This window comes from Hipposideros armiger, unplaced genomic scaffold, assembly GCF_001890085.2.
Source record: "Hipposideros armiger isolate ML-2016 unplaced genomic scaffold, ASM189008v1 scaffold_244, whole genome shotgun sequence".
In the NCBI taxonomy this organism is placed as follows: domain Eukaryota; kingdom Metazoa; phylum Chordata; class Mammalia; order Chiroptera; family Hipposideridae; genus Hipposideros; species Hipposideros armiger.
The window spans coordinates 1,684,075-1,708,179 of record NW_017731594.1 but is presented as its reverse complement, the minus strand read 5'-3'; the positions used below and the strand labels follow the sequence as shown (position 1 = coordinate 1,708,179).

The following is a 24,105-nucleotide window of genomic DNA, read 5'->3' as shown; positions in this document are numbered from 1 at the left end:
ATATGACAACATAAAGTACACATGAAAAAATAAGTAATATTTCTAGGAAGTAAGTACGAGTCAGTAGAGTCATACAGAAATTAGGAACCATAGAAGTTTAAGTGATATAGGAGAGGTTGTCCCTGGTTGAAAATTATATTGCCTTATTTGAGGAGTTATTAGGGCAGAACTTTAAGAATAGAATTGGGATAGACATTGAGGGGACAGTCCAGTTGGAGAAGAATAGCCAACACCTACATAACATTATGTGCCAGACAGTGTTTTAAAATTGACACTGATTTTTTTTTTTTTTTTATTGGGGAATTGGGAGGATGGGAACAGTGCTGGGGAATTGGGGGAAGGGGAACAGACAAGTTGCTGTCGTTTTGTTCTTCAATCTAGTTGTGGAGGATGTTGCTTCACTGGCCCAAGTTGGCACCATCATTGCGCTCTTCTCTGGCGAGGCAGATCAGTCGCCGGCTTCTGGACGGCCGCTCACTGCGGCTGCTGGCCGCTCACGCTGGCTGCTGGCTACATACGGTAGCCCATGGCAACCCACTGCCACAGGGAGTGCAGCCTACACCGTCGCTGGCGACTCACGGCAGCCCAGCTCCAGGTCAAGCTGTTGTTCAGCATCTTAGCTGTGGAGGGCAGTGTCACTGGCCCTCATATGTGGGATCCGAACCGGGGCCCTCTGGCATCCCAAGCGAGTTCTTAACCATCGCGCCACTCGGCCGGCCCAAATTGACACTGATTTTAACAACAACCCTATGAAGTAGGTATATTGTAACCCCCATTTTAGAGATGAAGAAATTTAGGCGTGGAGAGATGAGGTTACTTGCCATGATCACATTGCTGGTTGATGGCAGAACCACACCCAGCCTGTTTCTCAGTCTGGTGTGTTCTTTTTTTTTTTTTTTTTAAGCTGAGCCATCCTGCTACCTGTTGGCAGCTCAGCGGCTGCTCAGCTCGGGCTGGACTCGAACCGCTGTTGCTCAGAGCTCAAACTCTTGAGTGAGCTCTTAACCAACTGAGCCACTCAGCCGGCCCCAGTCTGGTGTGTTCTTAAGCACTGCAGAGGCTCATTTGGACTTACTGGATGTGGTTCAGCAGAGCTCAGTAGAGTGCCTTGCACTTCCATGATTTTAACTGAATGCTCTGTTTTCTGTAAAGAAAATGAAAGAGACAGAGGCTGACAGAGAGAGAGAGAGAGAGAGAGAGAGAGAGAGAGAGAGAGAGAGAGAGCGCGCGCACGAGCACACGAGAGCGCGCACATGCAATGAATGAATGGGAATTTGAGAACTTAAATAGTGAGGACAGTTTTTTTCTGCTGTTCCACAGGAATAAGTGTCTGGCCTAGGGTGGGTGTGAGGTGGGAGAGGTGAATTTTCTATTCCCCCAGTCATTTTCAGCTTCCATGTATTTTCTTAGTATGAGCATCTCACCTTGCTGAATCTTAGTCTAGTGAAAACCATGGTGTTTATGTAAACTAGTTACTTTTTGTGTGCTCAAAGAAAAAGGTATCTGTTTTCATGCAGGAAGAAAAACACATTGTCAGTTTATATAAATCGTGCTTTATGGATGATATAAGGTGTATTTTCAAGGTTAATTTTTTCTGCATATTGACTTTAGAATTTGACCCCTACAATGTAACTTTATAATAGTTGGAAGTAAGCCTTTTTTTTTTGTTATTGTTAGGTATTGGCATTTTTCCAGAATTTTTTCTGTGTTGTATTTTGTATTAAGTTGTTTTTTATATTGTCCATGAAATTTTTTGTCATATGCCTTTTGTCATTGATGTCCTGCTTCATTTAAGGTTATTGGGGACTCCACTGTTTTAAGATATATAAATTAAAGTTTTAATTTTTTATTTTGCAATTTAAATCTATGTGGATTTTTTTGATATGAGATGCGAGTGAGGAATCTGGTGTTAATTTTATTTTATTATTTTAAATGGTTAAGTAGTCCTGCCAAAGCCATTATTGCAAGCCCTATTTTTAAAAATATATGTGCTTTGTTGGTCTCCTCAACCTTTGATTTCATTCATTCTGTAGTCCTTCCTATATAAATACAACATTATTGCAGTTATAAATTACAGTAATTATGTTATTACTGTGTAGGAAGATTACTGGGGTTTATGTTAATTTAGGGAGATAGCCAAACAAAGCAATATGTAAAATAATTACAGATTATGTTATTTTCTAGGAAGGAAGTATAAATATAAACATGGTGGGATCTATTTCAAGTCACCAGGGAAGACTTGCCTCTCTGAAAATGATAATAGTACCCAAAATACATGAAATACTAAAAAGAAAAAGAAGAAAAATAATTACCTGCAAAAGATTTCATTAACATTCTGCTATAATTATCAACATTTTACCTTTGATAGCTGCATAATATTTCCAACTGTGGCTATCTCAGATTTTAGCCATTGCTTTCTCATTTGACGTTTGAATGATTTTTTTGAGTTTGATCTCATCATAATGCTGCAGTAAAAAATTTATGAAATGGAAAGTTTGGTCAACATTTTAATTGGTGTTTAATGGCTGCATAGTATTCTAATCTGTGGCTGAATGTACCATAATTTTTATAATTTATTTCTCCACTAATAGACATTAAGTTTGTTTTACCCCACCCTTGTTACAAATAACATGGCAGTGAAGATCTTTAAGCACACAGGGTTTGTGTATGTATGTTGGGGAGCAGAAGGCAGTATCATTATTGATTTGTTTATAGTCCCTGAAGATTACTGTGGCAAAGTATTTGAACATTTTGTGTCTCTTGATACATATTAATGAATTGTTTTCTTAAGTGTTTGTGCTACTAAATATTATACTTTTAAAAAAGGGAAGAGAGTTACGGTATATTTGAAGGTGAGGCTTTTCATTCCATGGATGCTGTAATTGTTTATGATGCCTGAGGGAAGAATGTAAAGGTAGATGAAGACACTATATGGGAATAGTAGAGGAGGGCAAAAGTAGACAAGGTAACTGCACCATGCAAGATTATGTGATAAGTGGCATAAACCAAATGCTATGGGAGTTTAGAGAAATCAACTCCCATAACTTTATAGCTAAAAAGCATTCCAGTGTCTTAAATCATACACTGTTAATTCACAGGAAAATGGTACATAATTTTTTCAGTAATTAGTATGTTAATGTTTTATACATTTGTTTATCTGATTTAATTTCATTGCCTTAATCATGGAACATTGTAATTCAGACAAGCATTTAACAATATTGTTTTATAGACTGGGAGTCTTTTGCCTTCATAAGAGAGGCAATACCTGGATTGACCTGGAGGAGAAATATAATCTGGATAATACCCTAGTTTTATTTAGTAGACTCTAAAAAGATCCCCCTTAATCTGTAGGGGATATACATTGTTCTAAGACCCCAGTGGATGTCTGAAACCGTGAATAGTACCAAACCCTATATGTACTATGTTTTTTTCTTTATATACATACCTATAATAAAGCTTAATTTGTAAATAAGGCACAATAAAAGATTAATAATAAACCAGAATAATTGTAACAATATACTGTAATAAACATTAAGTAATTGGAAGCATGTGGCATTGATTTATAGTGATTCTTGTGCTTAAATAATGTTTTAATTAATTTTGAAACAATTCTAAACACAAGTTACAAGTATAGAACACAACTTTTTTTTCCCCTTAAAACATTTAAGATGTGTAATCCCCCATTACTCCTTAAATATTTGTTTCCCTTCCTCAAGGATATTCTCCTATATAACCATAGTATACAATCAAAATCAAAATAATGTATGTTTGTATACATACATATAGACATACATACGAGTACATATATATTTACATCCATATTACATTCGTATCTAGCTATATGTATTGAAAATCAGTTCACACTGATGTTTCCAATTTTAGTTCAGTACCACAGGGGTCATTCTTTTTCTCTTTTCTGTAGTCGTAGTGTCCTGATAGTGAGAAACCATTATCTTCATATGTTGACTGACTTGATCAGTCCCCTGTGTGTAACCGATCTGCCATATCCCATACGTTCCTCCTCACCCCTTTCTGTGTAGTGGCCTTGCTGGCCTCTTGAGTGCTATGATACCGCTGCAGGCCACTCTTCTCACACAGGTGCCCTCCTCAGCCTGTTGGAGCTCAGGTCTTCTCCCAGACCCCCTTGTAAGCCTTTGTCTTGCAGGCTCTGACACCCTGCTCTGGGCCATTGACTATCCTTTCAGTATATTCACCTGCCTTTTTCATCCCCAGATAATGACTTTTGAACTGAATTTTCAGGAAGGAAAGTGGAAGAGAGCGCTGAAATAATTTTGAAGGATTTAAAAACTAATATTTACCCGTATTATAGAATTAACTGTCATATATATAGAAGAACTTTGTTTTTTTTCCGTTATGCTTATGTAAAAAAAACAAATTGGTAAAATTGTAATTTGGGGCTGATACAGAAAAAAATGACTAATGGAGATAAAACCGAAACAATTTAGCTTGGAAATGAAAGTTATTTATAAGTATAGTGTTGTAGAAGATACATTTATACATATCTTGACAAACTGAGTTTGGAGAACTTTTGGGTGGCCTCTAGATTTATTAATGGAGTAGGTTACCTACAAATACAAGTAGGTTAATATTTAGAAGGAAAAAAGCTTTGGACTTTGGGTCTTCTGTTCTTGCCCTCCCAGAACTCTAAAGTAAGGAGACGATAAACACAAGGTAATTTTGCATGCCAAGGAATCGATTGTGAAGCATGATTTGTGGTTCATTCTTAACTCAAGTTTTTATGATGGAGGACTGTAAATTGATTATTACATTAATGTGATAATAATTACAGGAATAATATATTTCTATAGTATTCCCATCATGGTCATGAGTATAGATTTTAATTGAATGATTAGTAATTCCGATGACATACACTGATCATCAGTAAAGTGCTAGGAATTATGAACTAATCTGGTATAATAATGAAAATGACCACTTCAGCCCTCAAAGGAATTTTCAGGGAAACGCACAGCACTAATTACAATTTAATTAAATAATTGTGTTAGTAGTGTTCATTTAAGGTATAAAGAGTCAAGGGAATTATTATTTGGGCTTATTGGAGTTATTAACATTTGTCTGATACTATAGAGTCCTGAAACTAGTAGCACGCTATTGTGCTTAAATTTCAAATGTATAATATATTTTGGCGATTTTGTAAAAGAACTAGTTATGCTTTTTATTTATGTTTTCAGCATACCATGAAAATCAGCCATTTATATTTAAACTAACTTAAATCTATTTTATAATACTAAGTTAGTATAGCAGCTGTTACACTAAAAAGAATATTGTACTTAGCTTTAAACTCTAATTTCTGCCACAAATGCGCTTTCTGACCTTGGACAGGTCACTTCGAATCTCAGTTTTCTTATCACAACAAACATTTACCTAGTCTTTCTAAGCCAGGCACTGCACTGAGATTAAAAAAAAAAAAAAAGAGCCACGCCCCTAAGAACCTGAGGCTGTGGGATGGTGTGGTGGAGTAGAGATGCTTGGACAAGAACACTGCTCTGTGTGACTGCCCCTACCTCACAGAGGGCTTGAGCTAACTGTGCATATGAATGGACCTTGTATACATAATGGGCCTGCAAATCTTAATTTTAAGCATAAAACTTAATTTATTTAGTGTATTTTTATGACTTAATTCCAAATATAATTATGATTAATTTATGATTTAGCTCCAAATACCAGGGCTGAAGAAAAGATAAAGATAAGGGATGGTTGAAAATGATGGTTGAAAAAAGGGTTAAATTATTAATCCTTACTTTGAACTTATTCTTTGTTGAACTCCTTTGCTTATAAACATTTAGGGCACACATATTGTACTCTTGCTTTGCAATTCAGTATGGGTTGCTGGGCAAAGCTCTTTTTTATGGAGAGCTAGATTTAGCTAATTTGAAAGATAATTGAGAATTTGTTCTTTTCATCTCCCATTATAAATAAGATTTAGCTGGGTAGCTTGCATTCTTGTTAACAAAATATGATTTTGTACTTGCTCATTCTGCATTTCAATAAATATATTAAGTTTAAGTATTTTGCTCCAGTTATATGACATCACTAATTAGTTTTAAGGGTGTGCATGCATTATAGTTGCTACAATATTAATATTAATAATATTAATAATAACATACGTTTTGAGTATCTCATTTTCCCATGTGTGTCAGGTACTTAATGTCAGTAATATAAAGAACCTTAGGGATTGGTTTCAGTCAAGATTTTAATTTTGAGTCTTAAAATTAAATTTCTCATATGGGTTGGTGTTTGCTTTTGTTGTTGAATAAAATCAGATTTAATGTCATTTATCAGTTAACAGTAGTATTTCTTGGTAATACTACATTATAGGTAATTTTGGTCTAAGGAATAAACTTTATAAAATTTTAGTCATCTGAAAGGACAGATAGGTCAGGAAATCAAATGAACCTACATTTTGATTGTTCTGAGTTTCTCTGACCCCTTTAGTCAAAATCATCTGGACTGCTATGAGATGCTCATCCCAGGAATGTGGGAATCTGCATTTTGACAAGAGTTGCCCTTTACTCCCAATTCTAAAATTTAAAGAGCACTGCTCTGAAGCATTCTTTAATGTTGAGAGAAAGGAATCAAATTATATATTTCTTTGAAATATAGTTGTATTTTTTGATAACTCAAATGTTTTTTTGATAAAACAAAGTTATTAAGATATATGTAGTTTTTAAATATTCTTCCTGTAGAAACTACTACTAGTTACAAAAATGGTTTCCATTAGAAATGGAATACAGGGTAGATGGGATTTTTTAAAGAGAGGGAGGAGATCACCATTGTTAATTTTGGTATATTTTCTCTGTAGAAAACGCACAGCTCTAATACCATATTCATTTTTAAATACTTTTTTCACCTAATGTTATGGCAAACATTTTTTCATGTCAAATGGGTTTTTAAAAAGGAATTTTCAATGGCTGATTAATACTATTTTTATCAGTGTATCATAGCCTGTTTTCATTGTTGAACCTGAAAGACTCTCCCCCCACTTCTTTACTATTAAAAATATTATTGCAGTCTTTCCCCCTGCATGCTTGCTTCCAGAAGTAGATGACATGATAAAGGATGTGAACTGAAAACGTTATACCCACTTCCACAGTTAGCACAGATGTGTCAGTATTCTTGTTTATCTCATCCTTGAGTAGAATTTTTAAAAAAATGCCTATTAAAGCAAAATGATGTCGTTAGTTTAGTATTAAAAAAAGGTTCCACTTTTTAATTTGTGTGCTTTTGATTTGAAATTTTTTTTGTCTAGCTTTTTATTAAGCATATTTACACCACTGACATTCTCTTTGTTGTGCATGTTACAATTATGCATACTTAATTTTTTTGATGTTTTAAGAGATATTGGCGAGACAGATCAGTGTAATTCACAAAACCCACTGCTTTAGGTTATAAATTTTGGTATATGAAATTTATAGGACTTGAAAAAATCTATTTATAACTCAGCTAGTTCAAACCGTCAAAGTCAGCCTGCTTCAGCTTTGAAGGGCACTCCTTAAAGTCACTTTGTAGAATGTGCTCCTTGCTCAAGAATAAATCAACTCCTTGCTTCCCCTCTTCTATCCACTAAAATCATTCCTTTGTTATGCTCCAATCTCCTTTCCTGATATCTCTCCTTTTACTTACACTCTAGTGTAGGTAACCATTGGCCTTAAGTTGCCCTCTAGTTTCATAGAGCTCTCCACACTGATATTTCCACAAAATCTTTACTTTGTCTGATTTGCATATTTCAAAACGAATCCTATTTTACCCTAAATTAAAACTTCCTTAGTGTATTCTGGCTAGAGCTAGAAATTAGAGGAAAAGCCTGATCTCCCCCTCCCCCAAGATATGAAAGACAGTATTCCCAGGAATACTTGATTTTTAAGGAGGCTTAGAATTAGGGGTTAGATCAGTTAGAATTTCAGGTAATAATGTAAAGAATTTGGAGGAACCTGGTAGGGAGAACTCACAAACAGCATCTGTTGATTTCAGCTCTTTTTCAGTTTAGCAGAAGAACTTAACAGAATCTTGGTTTACAACCTAGAAAAGGTTGCAGACCCCAATCTAAGTAAGACAGTACATTTTAACCACAAAATTGTGGTAATCCATTTTTGAAATAATTAATCATGAAAAACATTTTCCAGGTAGACATTTAGATTTTTCTGGCAACAAGAGGATTAAAAAGAAAAAAGGTAGTTATCCACTTAAACTGGGCTGTAAAAATAGCACTTGTATGTCTGAGTATAGCAAGAAATATGAATATCCTCTTTAAGGCCTCCCAGCTTTAGATGCACAGCAAGTGAAAACTTTTTGACTTGGTGAATGAGGTAATTACTGAGTGGCTGGTTGGAATGTTTGCTACTAGCTACACAGCAGAATTATTACTTAGCTCTTAGTGCTGATGGGCAATTACTGTAATTAGAATAAGTAAACCTTGTTTAGATAATTGCAGAGCCAGGTCATAGGGAGCCTGTTTAGCTTGAATTTTAGGATTAGCATGTACATCAGTCTGTGTGTCGAAAGATACCCTAATAGATTTTAGATGAAATAGTTTTTTATGGGAAATCCCAGGCCACATATGTGTGGAGTACCTTAGAAATAACCAGTATCTAATGTAGTCTAGACTGTTCTTAGATTAAATCTTCAGAGAGAAGCATATTAGCAAGATGAAGAATAGCACCCTCTCTGGATAACAAATTTTTATCTACTTCATGGGTGGTATCTTCTCTTCATTTTACTGAATAAATCTGTACTTTTATTTATTTTTTTGTCTGTCTTTTTTATTTATAAATCTGTATTTTTAAATTTCCTATCCATTACTTAACTCCTCACCATTTGGCTTCTCTTCTCAACATAAAACTACTTTTATTACAGGTCAGTAAAAGGCCTTTTTGTTGTCCCTTGGTCACTTTTTTTTAAACCTCTTATTTGGCATTATTGACCACTTTTCTTTGCATTTCTTTCTCACTTTTTGTGATAACTGCCTCTTGGTTTACCTGGTTGTTTAGGATCCTTTCCACTGGCCATCTTTAAATGTTGGTGTAACTATTATAATTATTTTCAAAACCTCATGAACAAACGTTTCATGAATGTTTTATTCCTAGGCTTGAAACGTAATATTCTTGAACAATGATGGACTATGCATAGCTTTCATGGGCTAGACCTCAAAATGTTAATGTATAGGTGTAATACTACACAGACTAGTTACTCTTATTTTATAATTTTTGTAAAGTATTTAACATTTGACATTTTAAGTAGTACAATATTTTGTTTTAACAAGGAGAAAAAAATTTAAGTCTAATTATTTCCCTGTAAAATACAGTAATGTAAGGAATGATCATGACTTGCAAAATGTATATAGTGCATTTCAAAGCCAAGTAAATGTAAAATTGTCATCAATTTGGATCGCTTAACAGATCTTAAAATATTAGTTATAAGGAAGTACAGAGTGTTACATATAGACATGGTGTTTATATTTTATTGAATAATTGTTTTCTTAATCTAGAATGTATAATTCTGAACTTTGTTATTCTTTTTTATTTATTATTTGACATTCAATATTATTTTATATTAATTTCAGGAGTACAGTATAGTAATTAGAAATTTGTATAATTTAAGATGTGATCCCCCTGTTTAGTACTCACCTGGCACTATACACAGTTATTACCATATTATTGACTATATTCCCTGCACTTGACATCCGTATGACTATTTTGTAGATACCAATCTGTACTTCTTAATCCTTTCACCTTTTTCACCCTGCCCCAAACCCCTTCCATCTATCACCCAACAAATCTAGTACCCATCTGACACCATATAAAGTGATTATAATATTACTTATTTATTTATTTTTTTATTGTTAGTTTCAGGTGTACAGAACAATGCAATAGTTATCCTTTTCACCCTCACAAAGTAACAACGCCCCTCCCCCATCTACTGCCCTCCCACCCCCGATATCATACTTACCTATTACAATTCCATTGACTCCATTCCCACACTCTACTCCACGTCCCGTGACTATATGTATGTATAATTATAGTTGACATACAATGTTATTCAACATCAGCTTCAGATACACAGTGCAGTGGTCAGGCTTCTACACCGACTATGAAGTGGTCTCCCCAACAGGACATGAGTCCATCTGGCCTCCTAAAAAATATTTACAACATTATTGATTATATTCCCTAGACTGTGTTTTCTATCCCTGAGGCCATATTGTAGTTACCAGTTTGTATTGTCTCGTCCCTTCCCCTTCATCCCCACCCCCTCCCAACTAGCAGCTCTCAGTTTTTCCTCTGTGTCTCTGAGACAATTTCTGTTTACATTTCTCATTTATTCAGTTCTTTAGAATCCACGTATAAGTGAGATCATATGGAATTTGTCTTTCTCTGACTGACTTATTTCACTTAGCATAATTGAACTTCGTTATTCTTAAATATTTCCTAAATAATGCAGAGATAATCTTGATCGATGTTCTATAAATTCTGTGTTGAAGTAGAATATGAGTTGGTGGGACTAATTGAAGCTCTCTTTGCTAATTTTACATTAGTGACACTGCTGATTTCCCTTTAGTGAAGCCAGTTAGCAAAAATCGATTGTAGTTATGTTGCCTTGAAAGTATGAGGACAGAGTTGCTGTGTTTTGTCTTAGGATTATAGGTTTTCTGACATTTTGGTATAGAGGTAAATATTAAATAGGAATTAATAATTTAATGTCCAAACTGAGACATAGCTTCACTGTATTTCGACATTTCTTTTTTTTCTTTTGAGGCTAGTATCCTTCAGAGTCATTATGTTGCCAGTCTTATCCTTCTACTCCATTGTCATATGTCTCATCTTTATTGCCTCCTAAAATGAAAAGTCTATAAAAACATTTTTATTTTTTTAAATGGAAATTCTAAACATTTAATAAAAAAGTGAAGTTCCTTTTTCTCCCTCCTTCAGTCCTATCCCCTTCTTTAATGACAAGTACATTAAGTTGCAAGTCTTCTGGCATTTTGCTATAATTTTATATACACCAATCATTCCCACGTAGATTTCTTTCTTATATAAATGGCCCCATGCTATAAATACTGTTCTGTGAATGTGTTTTCCCTGTCACTTAATATATTGTGTCACTTAACATATCTGTGTCAGTACATAAAAAGCTACCTCATTCTTTGGAGTTATGTGGTATTCCATAGTATATATTTATCAGGATTTATACAGTCTGGTGTTGATGGACATGGATGTTCACAGTTCAGAACAATGCTTAATTAAGTTTCTTGAGTTTTTAGGCACACATAAATGCTTGTGTAATGTATATTTCTAAAAGTGAAATTGCTGGGTCAAAAGGCATGTGAATTTAAATTTTGACTGACTGCCAAATTGTTTCTCAGAAAAGCTGACACTCTGAAAGTAAATCTATTTTCTTTAGGCTTATTTAAGCACAAAATTTTCTCTGAACACCACTTTAATCATATCGCTTATGTGTTCATATGTAGTATTCATTTTGTTTCTATTTGAATAATTTTTCATCTAAGGAGTTGAGGGGACAGTGTTTTAAATCTACATGAGCAGATTGTGTTATTTTTTTGTTGTTAATTTCTAATTTCACTGCATTGTAATGAGAGAATATCTGTTGAGTTCTGTGTTTTTCAGTATTGATTGATCATCTTTGTAGCCAAATAAATGACCAGATTATAAAAGTGTTTGATAGGCATTTAAAAAATACTGTATGCTTATTCTCTGGATAGGAGTTTTTTTTCATTTAGTTTTGACAAGCAAGCATATTAATTATTCAAATTATTTCTATTTTTTATCCACTTGGTTTATCAAGTATCTGAGAGACCTTTCAGTGTGGATGTTTTGTTAACTCCTTACAGTTTTTAAGTTTTTGCCTTATGCATTTTTTAAAGCTTTGTTGCTATTTTTATTCTTGCCTCTATCATACAAAACTTTCAAATAAATCAGAGTAAGTTTGTAAATGAATTAGTAGAATCTAAAGGAATAAAGCAAAACTTAACACTAAATTCCCAGTTCTCTCCTTGGATTAATTCATATGTAATAATAGTATTTTGTATTTTGATGATATGTTATGGTGCATTAATTTTCATGACAGACATACCTCTTATATTGTCTAGTTTGTGTCTTTAATTCTCCTTTGTCTTAGTACATTGAGACTTTTAGGTTTTTGTTGTTTACATTTGCTTGTCTTTCTTGTTAATATTATTGTTTGGATTAAATTTGACTGTAAGTAATGGAACCTTAAAATAACCGTCTGAACAAGATAGAAATTTATTCTTCCTCTATTTCAAAATCCAGAGTTGAGTAGTCCTGGATTGAACTGATGGCTCTGCTTTAAGTTCTCAGTGGCCCAGGTGCTTCCTTTTCTGTTTCTTCACTGGGTATGTTCTGAGATGGCTAATTCAGCTTCTGGCGTCATGGTTACATTCCAGTCAGCAGGAAGGAAAAAAGAACAAGAGGAGTGCACTGCCCTTAGAGAATATTCCAAGAAGCTGCCACATGGCCCAGTCTCTGGAGCCATGTTCAAAACTGTCTTAAGTTCAAATCCCCCTTACTTGAGGGACAACACTGCTGTGGTAGCTTTGGGCAGCCAGGTTAGCTTGAGAAGGAAGGAACAGTAGGTCTAGGTGCACCAACCTTGCCTGTTGGGATATTCTGCTCAGGGTCCTCATGGCAGCACCCGTTCGCAATGGTCTTGGTGGGTAAAGTGCAGCTAAGAACTGCATATATGTTAGGCTGGGTAAAGCAAGGTGCCATGTTTCTAATTTACCGTAATAAAGTTGAAAATTGTCCAGGTTTTTAGGTTAAAATTTTTTCCATATTGGGAGTACTGGCCAGCTCCTCCTCATTTCACTGGGAAACCTCCCTTGATCCGTAACAGTCTGTGTTTCTTGCCTCCCCTATAGGCTCATAGTGCCTTCGTTATATCATGTTTGAAGGAAGTGGTAAATTGTAGGTTTTTCCCACACAGAAAGGGTTAGTGTATGGGTATGTGTATAGATTTGTGTGGGTGCATGTGCAGGTGTGTGTGTGTGGGGGGGGGGATAATAATGGATTGCTTTTTAAAAAAATTTTTGTATCCTAAGCCTGTACTACAGTACATTGAACATAGGAACAAATTGTGTGCACTTGTATATAAATGTACATATATCTTTTTGTTAATTCATCCGTGCTTGTTTTAAAATTTATATCCATCTTTTAAAGTTGGCTTTTAAAACTGATATGGTGTAGATTGAAACTGTTAAGTGACTTGATTCATCCCATTCTGTGTTGATATACATTCTTGGACTTAGCTTTGGAAGGGGCTTTAAATTCTAAATGTCCTTAACCTTAATTCATTCTGTTCCTTCTCATGTTTTCCTGTATTCCTAGTCTCATTAAATGATATTACAGTAATATTTATTGTGTACTTACTGTCTACTAGGCACTATGCTTAGGTTTCACATGTATTATCTGGTTTATTTCTCACAGTTCGTGTATTATGCTAATATGATATGTGTGCAGGAACAGAAAAAGTGTGCAGGAACAGAAAAAGTAAAGTATCTTGCTCACTGTAAACATGCTATAAAGTGTAGGATTCTCATCCAGAAAGTGTGAAGTTAAATGCTGTGCTAATAACCACCATAAAATGCTTTTGTCTAGTTGTCCAAAACAAAATTCTGAAAGTCATCTTAAGATTTTCCCCTTTCACTTCCTCCTCCTCCTCCCCCTCCCCCTTCCCCTCTTTCTAAGCCCTCCTCTCTGTCACTTTGCAGGCCTGTGGTTGGTTCTCTATCACTGACTGCAAATCCTAATCACTTGTGATTCCCAAACCTTGGCCTTGGAGGCTGAATTAGAAGCTGTGAGCCTGAAGCCCAGGCATATGTACTTGACCCAAATAAATTGCATTGACTCAGATTTCTGTTTTCTGTCTGCGAGTTCTTCCTTTTCTGTACCCTTTCTTTAGTTTGCTAGGTTTTATTTATCCTTCAAGATCCAGTTTGTTGTCACCTCTTTCTGGAAACCTCTTTTAACTCTCATCTGATTTATCAATAGAAGTTACTTTTCTGTGCTTACTACCATCATCAACATATCTAAATATAGTGCTCATAGCATTTACTTACTTGTCTGTCTCCAGCACTCATCTGTAAGTTCCATGAGAATTGGAGCTCTGTCTTATTTGCCCTTATAATCCTTGTGCCTAATACATAGCAGATAATTAATAAATATTTACTGAATTATACTTCATGCAAAGTATGTAATATTTCAGATTGCTCTCAGCATATTTTATATTCAGAATTCGGCATTTTTAGTTTTTAATATCTTATATTCTTTATCAGGGAAAGCAAAAGAAAAATTATTAGAGGCAATCCTTATTAGTCAAATGTTTATGATTCCTTTTTTACAAATGGGACCCTACTTACATTATTGCTTTTGATCTGTGCATGATGAGGATGTGTAAACATCTGAGAGAAAAACTAGTAACTTATCTAGTTTTTAAATTAGACTAGAAATTAATTAATTAGAACTTTATTTCTCTGTAATTTTACCTATTTTGCGACATATTTTTTGGTTACTTTGGTTGTTTATAATGAGGAAAATACATGTTAGTTTTAGAAAGATTTGAAACAGAAAATATTGTTATAAGGGAAAGAAATCCTGGTCTAAAACATAGCTCTGGGCTTCCCTTCTAGGTCACCAGTGAGAGTGTCCCCTCCTTTCTTTAGGAGGTTGTAGGTATTGAGGCCTCCATGCTTCGTGCTTAGTCTTCTGTTGCCCGTTGTTGGGTTCTCTGCTGTGTTTCCTTCTAGGTTCTCATTCTTTACTTGGCCGCCCACCCAGCCTTTCTACTATCTGCTCTGGATCTCCCATTCCATGTTCAACACATTGTCTTATATTTATACTGAATTCTTAACCACTTCTTAGTACCTCCTTGCACTGAATGAAACTTGGCCGTTGGGGGATCATGTCTCCTAAGCGTCTAACTTTGTCAAGGGTGGCTCATCTCGTGAGCCAAGGTGGGAGGGAGATGGCCTTGGTGAGTCCTTTCTCTATTGTGAAAACCTCCTGTTCCATTGGGGCCCTGCAAATTAGAAAGAAATAGAAATCATCTTAGTTCTGAGTGAAAAATTAAATGTCAAATTCTAACCCATAGGAAAAAATAATTAAGGTCTCCTTTCTTTGATCTGGCTCTTCTAATTGAGTTTGAGTCTGAGGGAAGAAGTGTTTTGATCTTACTGGGTTCTTGATTCCAAGATGTAATCTGTGAAACATATAATCAAATTTGATTTGGGGGAGGTAAGAAATAGTACAGTACAGTAAATGCGTATTTTGATTATAAAAGACATTTGTTTTACAAATGTTGATGGGGGGGAAATGTGTATCTCAGAATTAAGGAAATTGAGCAGTTCTTCTAAAAAAAAAAGTTATTTGCCCAGAATCAACTCAGAAATAACTTAGAAATGGCTACAAGCATTAGCATGGAGATGAGAACTACAGAAACACCTGTTACACATGAACAATGTTGAATCGGATTCTGAAATTACCTTTTCTGTGGTCAGATGATACTCTATTTTCTGTAGTGTTTACTTTGGATAGATCACCCAATTAGTGTAATCGTGGTTCAAATTGTAAATTAGCCTAAAGGAGTATAAAATATACAAATTATACACATAAGCTGGTGAACTAGGAAACTTGTTTCCCTTTAAATTTCAGGTTAGCTCCTTCTTTCCATATACTCACTATTTACTCTGACATGTTTTTAACATCCATAACTGTTGGTAAAGTGTCTCAAAATTTTTTATCTTGAATTTAAGCAAGATAATCTATCTTTTGTTGCTATAACCAACCTTCAGGGATACCACATAAGAACGGAATCTTAAAGCTTTGACCCATGATTTCAGTGTGAGTTGTCTAGGAATAGACGGAAGTTAACTTATTTAGATACCTCCTGACGTATGTAAGCTATTATTTCATGTAGTCAACATCAAGAGTTTAAATGAAGATAGAGAAAAAAATTCACTGGGGAAAAAAATCATAAGTGAAAGTATGGTTGGGTATTTTCTGATGTTTACTGAGTATAAAAAGCAGACAGCATTTAGAAGTTTTATAGTAGTATGAGGTACATGCTATTCAGAATTAAATAATTTTAATAAGGGGGAAATCTTAATCATTGCTCTCAAAAGGAGAATTGCTCAAAAAAAAAATATTGGTCTTGTTCTTAAATAGGAAAATCATGAGCTTAAGTTCTCCAGAGCCAGCTATATACTAACCTTTAGTATATATTTTATTTACCAGCTGTAAAATAACTTGTTTAAATTCCTGTGAGTAATTGTTAAAGGGTTGAAAACAAGTCTATAAACATAGAGATACACAATAATTACTATATCATTCTATTTCTTTCCTCTATGATAGTAAAGGAGGAAAGAAACTTACAGGTTTTAATCATCTATGACAATATAATTCCTAAATATGAAATTTGCACCTATCTCCTTTTTAAACTTAGTTGAGGGAATTGATGAGATTCCTTTCCAAGGTAATTATGGCAATAAAGATCAAAGTAGGAAGTAAGCAGCCTAACATAGAAATGCTAAGAATTCTAGGAGCTTAAAAGGTAGTTTCAGTTGGTATTTAAGAAAGTTTCCATTCTTTTTGGGGTGTGGTCATATTAAAAAGCCATTTTTGAGGGAGTCAGTTTTATTGACAAATCATTTTTATGAGGAGGAGGGGTAAAACTTCCTTGATTTGGGCTAATTGGACAGGAAGTTTTCTGAATTTAAAACCCAAGTACCCCACTACCTTTCATTCACTATGCAATAATTAGCATTCTCTTCATTTTGCCGATAAGGAAACTGAAGTGAACAGGTTGCATAATGGTAAAGTGGAAAAGCTACGATTTTGAACCTTTGTGTTCCTAAAGTTTTTTAAAGTTTATCCTAATGTAAACTATAGGAGAACTTAATGTATCTTAATAAGTAGATAAAAATTTTGTGTTTAGTTAATTTTTTTGTAGTGTCACATTTTGATTCCTTTTCTCATCTTTTTTGGTATAGTCTATATTTTCTTTCTGGTGATCATAAAGATTACATATAACATCTTAAGTTATAATAATTGAATTTGTACTGTCTTAACTTTAATTACATCCAACCACTCATATACAGCCCTCCTCACACACTTTTTGTTATTAGTGTCACAAATTGTATCATTAAACGTTGTGTGCTCATTAACATAGATATATAATTAATTCTTTTTGATTAATTTGTCTTTTAAATTTTATAGAAAATATAAAATGGAGTTAAAACCAAAATGACAATAATACTGGTTTTTATATTTGTGCATGTGTTTACTTTACTGGAGATCTTTGCTGTCTAGGGTTTTTTCATTTCAACCCAAAGGACTCCTTTCAGCATTTTTTGTAGAGCATATGTAGTGATAATGAATTCCCTCAGTTTTTGTTTATCTGGGAATACCTTCATTTCTATCTCAGCTTTTAAGCACAGTTGCCAGATGCAGAATTTTCATTTGATATTTATGTCATCACACTGCCTTCTGGCCTCCCAGGTCCCTGCTGAAAACTTGGCTGATAATCTTATTGAGGATGCCTTCTGTGTGATGTATCGCTTCTTTCTTGGTGCTTTCACGATTCTCTCTGTCTTTAGCTTTTATCATTTTAATCATGATGTGTCTCGGTGTTGGGTCACATTATGAGTTCGTTGAGATTCTTAGATTTGTAGATTTATGTATTTCATCAAATTTGGAAAAATTTTTGGTCAGTTTTTTTCTTCAGATAATCTCTTTGACCCTTTCTCTTCTCTTTCAGACACTTCCATTGTCTATGTATTTTGATCCAGTTGATGGTGTCCCACAAGTCCCTCAGGCTGTTTCTGTCATTCTTTTTTCCCTGCTCCTTAGACTCCGTACTGTATTTTGCTATATATAATGCACTCCCGTGTATAATGCGCCCCTATGTTTTTGGCCCAAACTTTCACGGAAAAAAATGTTTAGTTTTAATTTTTTAATTCAAATTTTTACTTGTTTACATTTAGGTACTTGTTTTTTGTATTATAAAGGAATTTTAGCATTTATTTTTTAATATATTATAATACAAAAAATTTTATGTAACAAATAATTACAAAACACAAGAACAGATATAAGGTACAAGAAATTTTATGTACCTGTAACAAATTTACAATATTTATGCATCATAGAAGGCCAAGACCTCTTCCTTGTTGCAAGTTCGTCAGGTACATTACTTTTAAAGAACACAGATTGTAAAATTATAAAGCTAAATAATCCTTGGAAACATGAGTCCAGTTTGATAGATAAGAAAATGAGGACAAAGAACTTATTCTAATAGGAAGTCTTTATAGTATATTTTCTAATGTCACTTCCTTGTCCCACCAAGAAGAACTTACATGAAGTTTGATGATAGCATTAGTTGAATATTAAGGTCAATTACATTCTAATGTCACTTCCTTGTCCTGCCAAGAAGAACTTACATAAAGTAAGTTTTATGATAGTATTAGTTGAATATTAAGGTCAATTACATGACTGAGTTTAACAGATTTTTCTCCCCTGTTTTTTTTTAGGTGAATCAGGACTGGGAAAGTCAACGTTAATCAACTCATTATTCCTCACAGATCTGTATTCTCCAGAGTATCCAGGTCCTTCCCATAGAATAAAAAAGACAGTACAGGTATGTATATTAGTATTGTTAATTGATATAAGCTGGAGTAATGTTTTTACACACAAAAAACATAAACTATAACTTTTGTTATGTTTCCCTAGAGATACGTTTCAGATTTGGCCTCAGCCAGTGTAAAGTAGTAAACGTGATTATTGATAAGAGAGAAAAAGAAGTGCAGCTAATTAGAGGAATTATTTTAATTAAAACCTTCTAAATTTGTCCTAAGTTCCCTCCTAGGGATTACACTGTGACGTAGTAAATAATACCCTTAGAGTTATGCTGTCTAATATGGTAGCTACTTGCCATATGTGGCTATTTAAGTTTGAATGAGCTAAAAGTAAATAAAATTAAAAATTCAGTTTCTCATATGCAATAGTCACATCTCAAGGGCTCAATGGCTACAATTTGGGCAGCACAAATACATTTCATCACTGCAGAAAGAAAGTTCTATTGGACAGTGTAAAGAGAACATGACTCATGGAAAAATCGTTATTATTTAAACACAGTGTTCTGTATTAGTCAGTAGCATAATACCACATGATGGTTGAATGGTAGTAGCAATTTATTAAGGCTCCCAAGCTATGTGTGGTCTCATTTAGTGCTTTCCAATCTTTCATGTGCGTTTAAATCACTTGGGGAGGTTCGTAAATTTAGTTTCTGTTCTCGTAGGTCTGAGGTGGGCTGAGATTCTGCGTTTCTAACAAAATCCTAGATGGTAACAATGCTGCTTGGCCCATAGAGCACACTTTATGTAGCAAAGTGCTAAACTCTAGATCTGCACTATCCAGTGCAGTAGCCACATATGGATGTTGAGCTCTTAAAATACGAGTAATCCAAATTGAGATGTTAATGCAAGTATAAAATATACCTCCGATTTTCAAGACCTAATATGTGAAAAAGAATGTAAAGTAGCTCAATAATTTTTTTTTTTTAATTGGGAAATTGGGAGAAGGGAACAGTGTTGGGGAATTGGGAGGGGGACCAGCCAAGTTGTTGTTCTTCAATCTTCGTTGTGGAGTCACTATCTGGCTGCCCGTCGGCAGCTCGTGGCCTCTAAGCTTAGGGTGCTGTATTCAGTCTTAGTTGCGGGTGGATGTAGCCACCATCCCACCCGGCATCCTTGTTAAGAGCACATGCTCTATCCACTGAGCCATCTGGGTGGCTGCTCAGCTCAAGGTGCCAAGTTCAATCTTAGTTGCAGGCTGGTGTAGCCCACCATCGAACAGTCAATCTTGTTGTTAGGAGCACGTGCTTTCACCAGCTGAGCCATCCTGCCACCTGTTGGCAGCTCAGCAGCAGCTCAGTTCGGGTGCAGCATTACTGGTCCATGTGGGAATCGAACCAGCGGCCCTGTTGCTCAGAGCTTGTGCTCTTAAACTAACTCTTAATCAACTGATCCACTTGGCCAGCCCTCAGTAGTTTTTTTATATTGATTAAATTTTGCAGTAATAATATTTTGGTTATATTGGGTTAAATAAAATACATAATTTCAATTATTATTTTTTAAAGTGGCTACTGAAAATTTTTAAATTACTTTTGTGGCTCATATTACATTTTTGTTGGGCAGCGCTGCTCTAAACTGTTGATTAAGAAATTGTTGGTGTATTGATGCAGCACATAAGCAGACAGGAAGGGAGTGAATAGTTCTGCCTGGAGTAGGCTTTGTTGAAATAATGATGCTGGAGCTGTATTTGACGGATTGGTAGTCATTATCCCTGTGCACAAGATGGAAGGATGCAGTTTAGTAGTAAGATCCCTAAGAAGTAAATCTGTGATGTGAATATTTTATTTCTCCTTTTTAAAGCTATTCTCTGTTTTAAGAATTTTTTTTGTATCCCTTATAGAGCTTGAGATTTCAAATTACCTGCAAAAGTGTGTTCTAAAAACTTTCTACTACATTTTTTATTTATTTTGTGATCAATAATGGATATTTTAACCCTAAGCAGGAAGTTAAACTTAACTTTCTTAATATATATATTTCAATTCAAGATCAGTAAACTAGGTATGTAGAAATGTTAAAGGAACCCCAGTGTAGATTCCTAAGTTCATGAATATTTAGTGTAAAATATCTGATAGATCTTAATGGTCATGTACCTACCAGTAGTGTTCTTGATGATTAGTGCTGATGAGGAAATTTTCTGAGTCCTCTTTGTATTTCTAGCACTTAGCATAATGCCAAGCCTACATTAATAATAAAACACATAGTGAGTCATTAACATCTTCCAGGTACTTTTCAAAGCACCTCATATGCATTAACTTATTTAATTCTTGTAAGAACTTTATGAGATAAGCAGTATCATTATTTTATAGATGTGGAAATTGAGGCACAGAGATGGTGATATGCCTGAGATGATGTAGTTAGAGTGACAGAAGCAGGATACAAATATGAGCAGTCTAGTTTAGTCTATTCTGTCAAGCTATACTATCTCTATATTGTAGATAATAAAGACTAATTTAATAGATTAATCAATTCTTAATAAGTGGATTAGATTTTTTTTTTTTACTACATCTCTCCCTTTTTAATAGTGTTTGGGTAATCAAATTGTAAGTTTTCTTATGGGTTATTTTACCTTTTTCTATAAAATTCTGACATAGGGAGGTATTTTTCCAGTTAGGCAATTTAGACAAAATAATCAGTGAAGTCATTTCTTCATCATAGTTTTGTAATATATGAAAGTAGTTTAAATAACATAGAAAATGCCTCTGTAGACCATGTCTGAACTGCCTGATGCTAGCTAGTAAAGGATACTTAAGAGAAGTGGGTTTTGTAATAGTCCAAGCATGATGTTTTCTGTCGCTTACTAGGTTTGAATTTGCAAGATGGACTCAGGAGGGTATTGACTTCCCTTGAGTAGTAGGCTTGAAATCCTAGTAGACTACTGCTGAGTGGATGATAGAAGCCAATTAACTCATGAAAGTTTTTTACCTTACCATGTTTTATTTTACTTTGTTTAATAGACAGAAAAGAACAGTCTTTTTTGATTTCACCCATGAAGTGATTTTTTTCCTGGTGTCTGAAGAGATGAGAGTATCATTGCATGCAACCTTGAGAATTCAACACATGGAAATCTAGTTTGACATACTCTGCAACAAAGTATTTGCTCAAACAATGAGAGATTGTAATGTAGTTACAACTGTGCTTATTCTGGCATGGTCCACATAACTGCAAAAAAGTATATTAAATAGGATTTATATCCAGTAGTCATCAGTGATTCTCCATATTATGAGACTGAATATTTTTTCTTTTTATTATATCTTCTCAATTTTATACAGTGAGCATGCTTTTATAATTAAACACACACACACACACACACACACACACACACACACTTTCAGAAAAGAAAATATACTATATCCAAAAGATAAAAAAGTAGTGGGGGACAGGGGTCATAAATTTCATATAACAATTGGTTCTAGGTCAGTTCAACAAAGTCCTCTAATTCACAAAACCAGTTGCTCTCCCTGCAGATTTTTCCAGCCCACTAAATGACAATTCTGCCTTTCTAGTTGCTCAGATCAAAAACTTGGAGCCATCCTTGACTCCTTTTTCCTCTCTAATTCCACATGTACTCCATCAACAAATTCCATTACCTCTACTTTCACAACATATCCAGAATCCTACCACTTTTTCCCACTCCCTACTACCTGCTCATATCCACGGTTCCATCATTCTCTTCCTGGTTATTGTAATAACCTAATTCACCTTCCTCAGTGATCCTTGGCCATCACCCCAGTCTCTTTAACAAAGTGGTGAGAGTCTCCTTTTACAGTATAAATCGGATCATGTTGCACCTCTGCTCAGAACCCTTCAGTGGCTTCCTGTCTCATTCAGAGCAAGGCCAGAGTCCTTACAATCTGGGAGACCCTATAGTATTTGTCCTCAACCTGCTCTTTAACCTGTTTTCTACACTTACCCATTTTTGGCTTATTCAGCTCTGGCCAAACCAACCTCCTTGTCCTTTGAACAAGAGCATTCCACTTCTACCTTAGGGCCCTTTCATTTCCTGTGTCTCTGCCTGCAGTGTTCCTCCCTGAGACACCCTCATGGCTTGCTGCCTCATTTTCAGTTCTCTGCTTAAAGCTTGATTTTGCAGTGAGGACTTGCCAACCACCCTATGAACTGCTTCCAGTCCCTACCCCTCTCTCCAAATGTGTAAGCTCTGTGAGGGTAGAGGCGGCATTTTTCACTGCTGTACGCTCAATTCCTAAACTTCATCAGTTATGTGTTAGCATCCAGTATTTGCTGAATGACTAAATACATGATTTAAAATTTATAAGAGTGTTTAGGGTATTTTAAAATTTGAGGGTCTTTGAAAGTTTGTTGATTTGTGTTTGTGAAGTCCTGTAAATCACCATTGTAGATTAAATGGAATAGTTTTTTAAATTTGAGGATCTTCTTAAAAGTTGTATTGATTACTTTCATTTTGTCTTGAGCACATTTTTTAAATTTTAATTTTTAATTGTTGTGTAGCTTGTATGCTAAAAGGATACAAATTTCAGCACGGAGCTTGGTGAATTTTTGTATATGTAATTTTATATCCCGGTTACCACCACTTAGATTAAGATAGACACTTGTAGCACTCTAGGAGTCTTCCTTGTGCCTTCTCTCACTCAGTATTATACCCACCCCTAAGTATAAACACCTTCTGACTTCTGTCTCTATGGATTAATTTTGCTTGTTCTTGAACTTCATTGAAATATATTCTTTGTGTCTGATTTTTTCAGTGAAGATTATGTCTGTAGTATTTGTTTGTGTCGTAGCTATAGCTGTTTCATTGCTGTCTGGTATTCCATGGTAGGAACATTTCACAACATATAGTTTTTGTTGTAGATGAGCATTTGGATTTTCAGTTTTTGACCAGTGTGAATATTCTTGTATGTATGTTTTGGTGGACATAGGCACTCATTTTGATTGTGTACATGTGTGTGCATACATAAAAGTATTAAGGTATTTCATTGTTTCATTTTATTTTTCTTGATTTCTTGCAAGATTGAACGTCTTGTAAACTCATTAACTGTTCAGATCTCATTGAAGTGCTCTGACCATCTTAATATTTCCTGTCTTTTCTTCCTTGATCTGGAGGAGTTCCTTATGTAGGTAATGGTCCCTTACATTTCAGAAATTACAGATAATTTCTCTCAGGCTATCATCTGTTAAAGACATTGGGAACGCTCTCAATTTGTTAGAATTCTTTTTTGCACTGGCCTATTTCCAGAATAATCCAGTCTAAACTCACTTTATCTTTCTTTAAGGTGATAGTCAGCAGTGCCCTCTATTATTGTGATTATCTTCCTGATTCTCCCTTTTTTGAAAACAAAGGAATAATTAGGGCTGAAAGTATCTCTAGTAAGATTTTTAAGACAAAGCCCTGTGTACCGGCTGTTAACCCCCCCCCCGCCCCACTTTTTTTTAACCAA

The 24,105-nt window shown here is 34.8% G+C and overlaps 1 protein-coding gene across 1 annotated transcript in view; it reads left to right on the top strand.

Annotated features, from left to right (window-relative positions):
* Nucleotides 1–24,105, top strand: part of SEPTIN7 (septin 7) — a 68,678-nt gene that overhangs the window by 5,269 nt on the left and 39,304 nt on the right. The window contains exon 4 of the mRNA XM_019655712.1: nucleotides 18,590–18,696. Coding sequence (XP_019511257.1) covers nucleotides 18,590–18,696 — 107 coding nt within the window. The remainder of the gene's footprint in view (nucleotides 1–18,589; nucleotides 18,697–24,105) is intronic.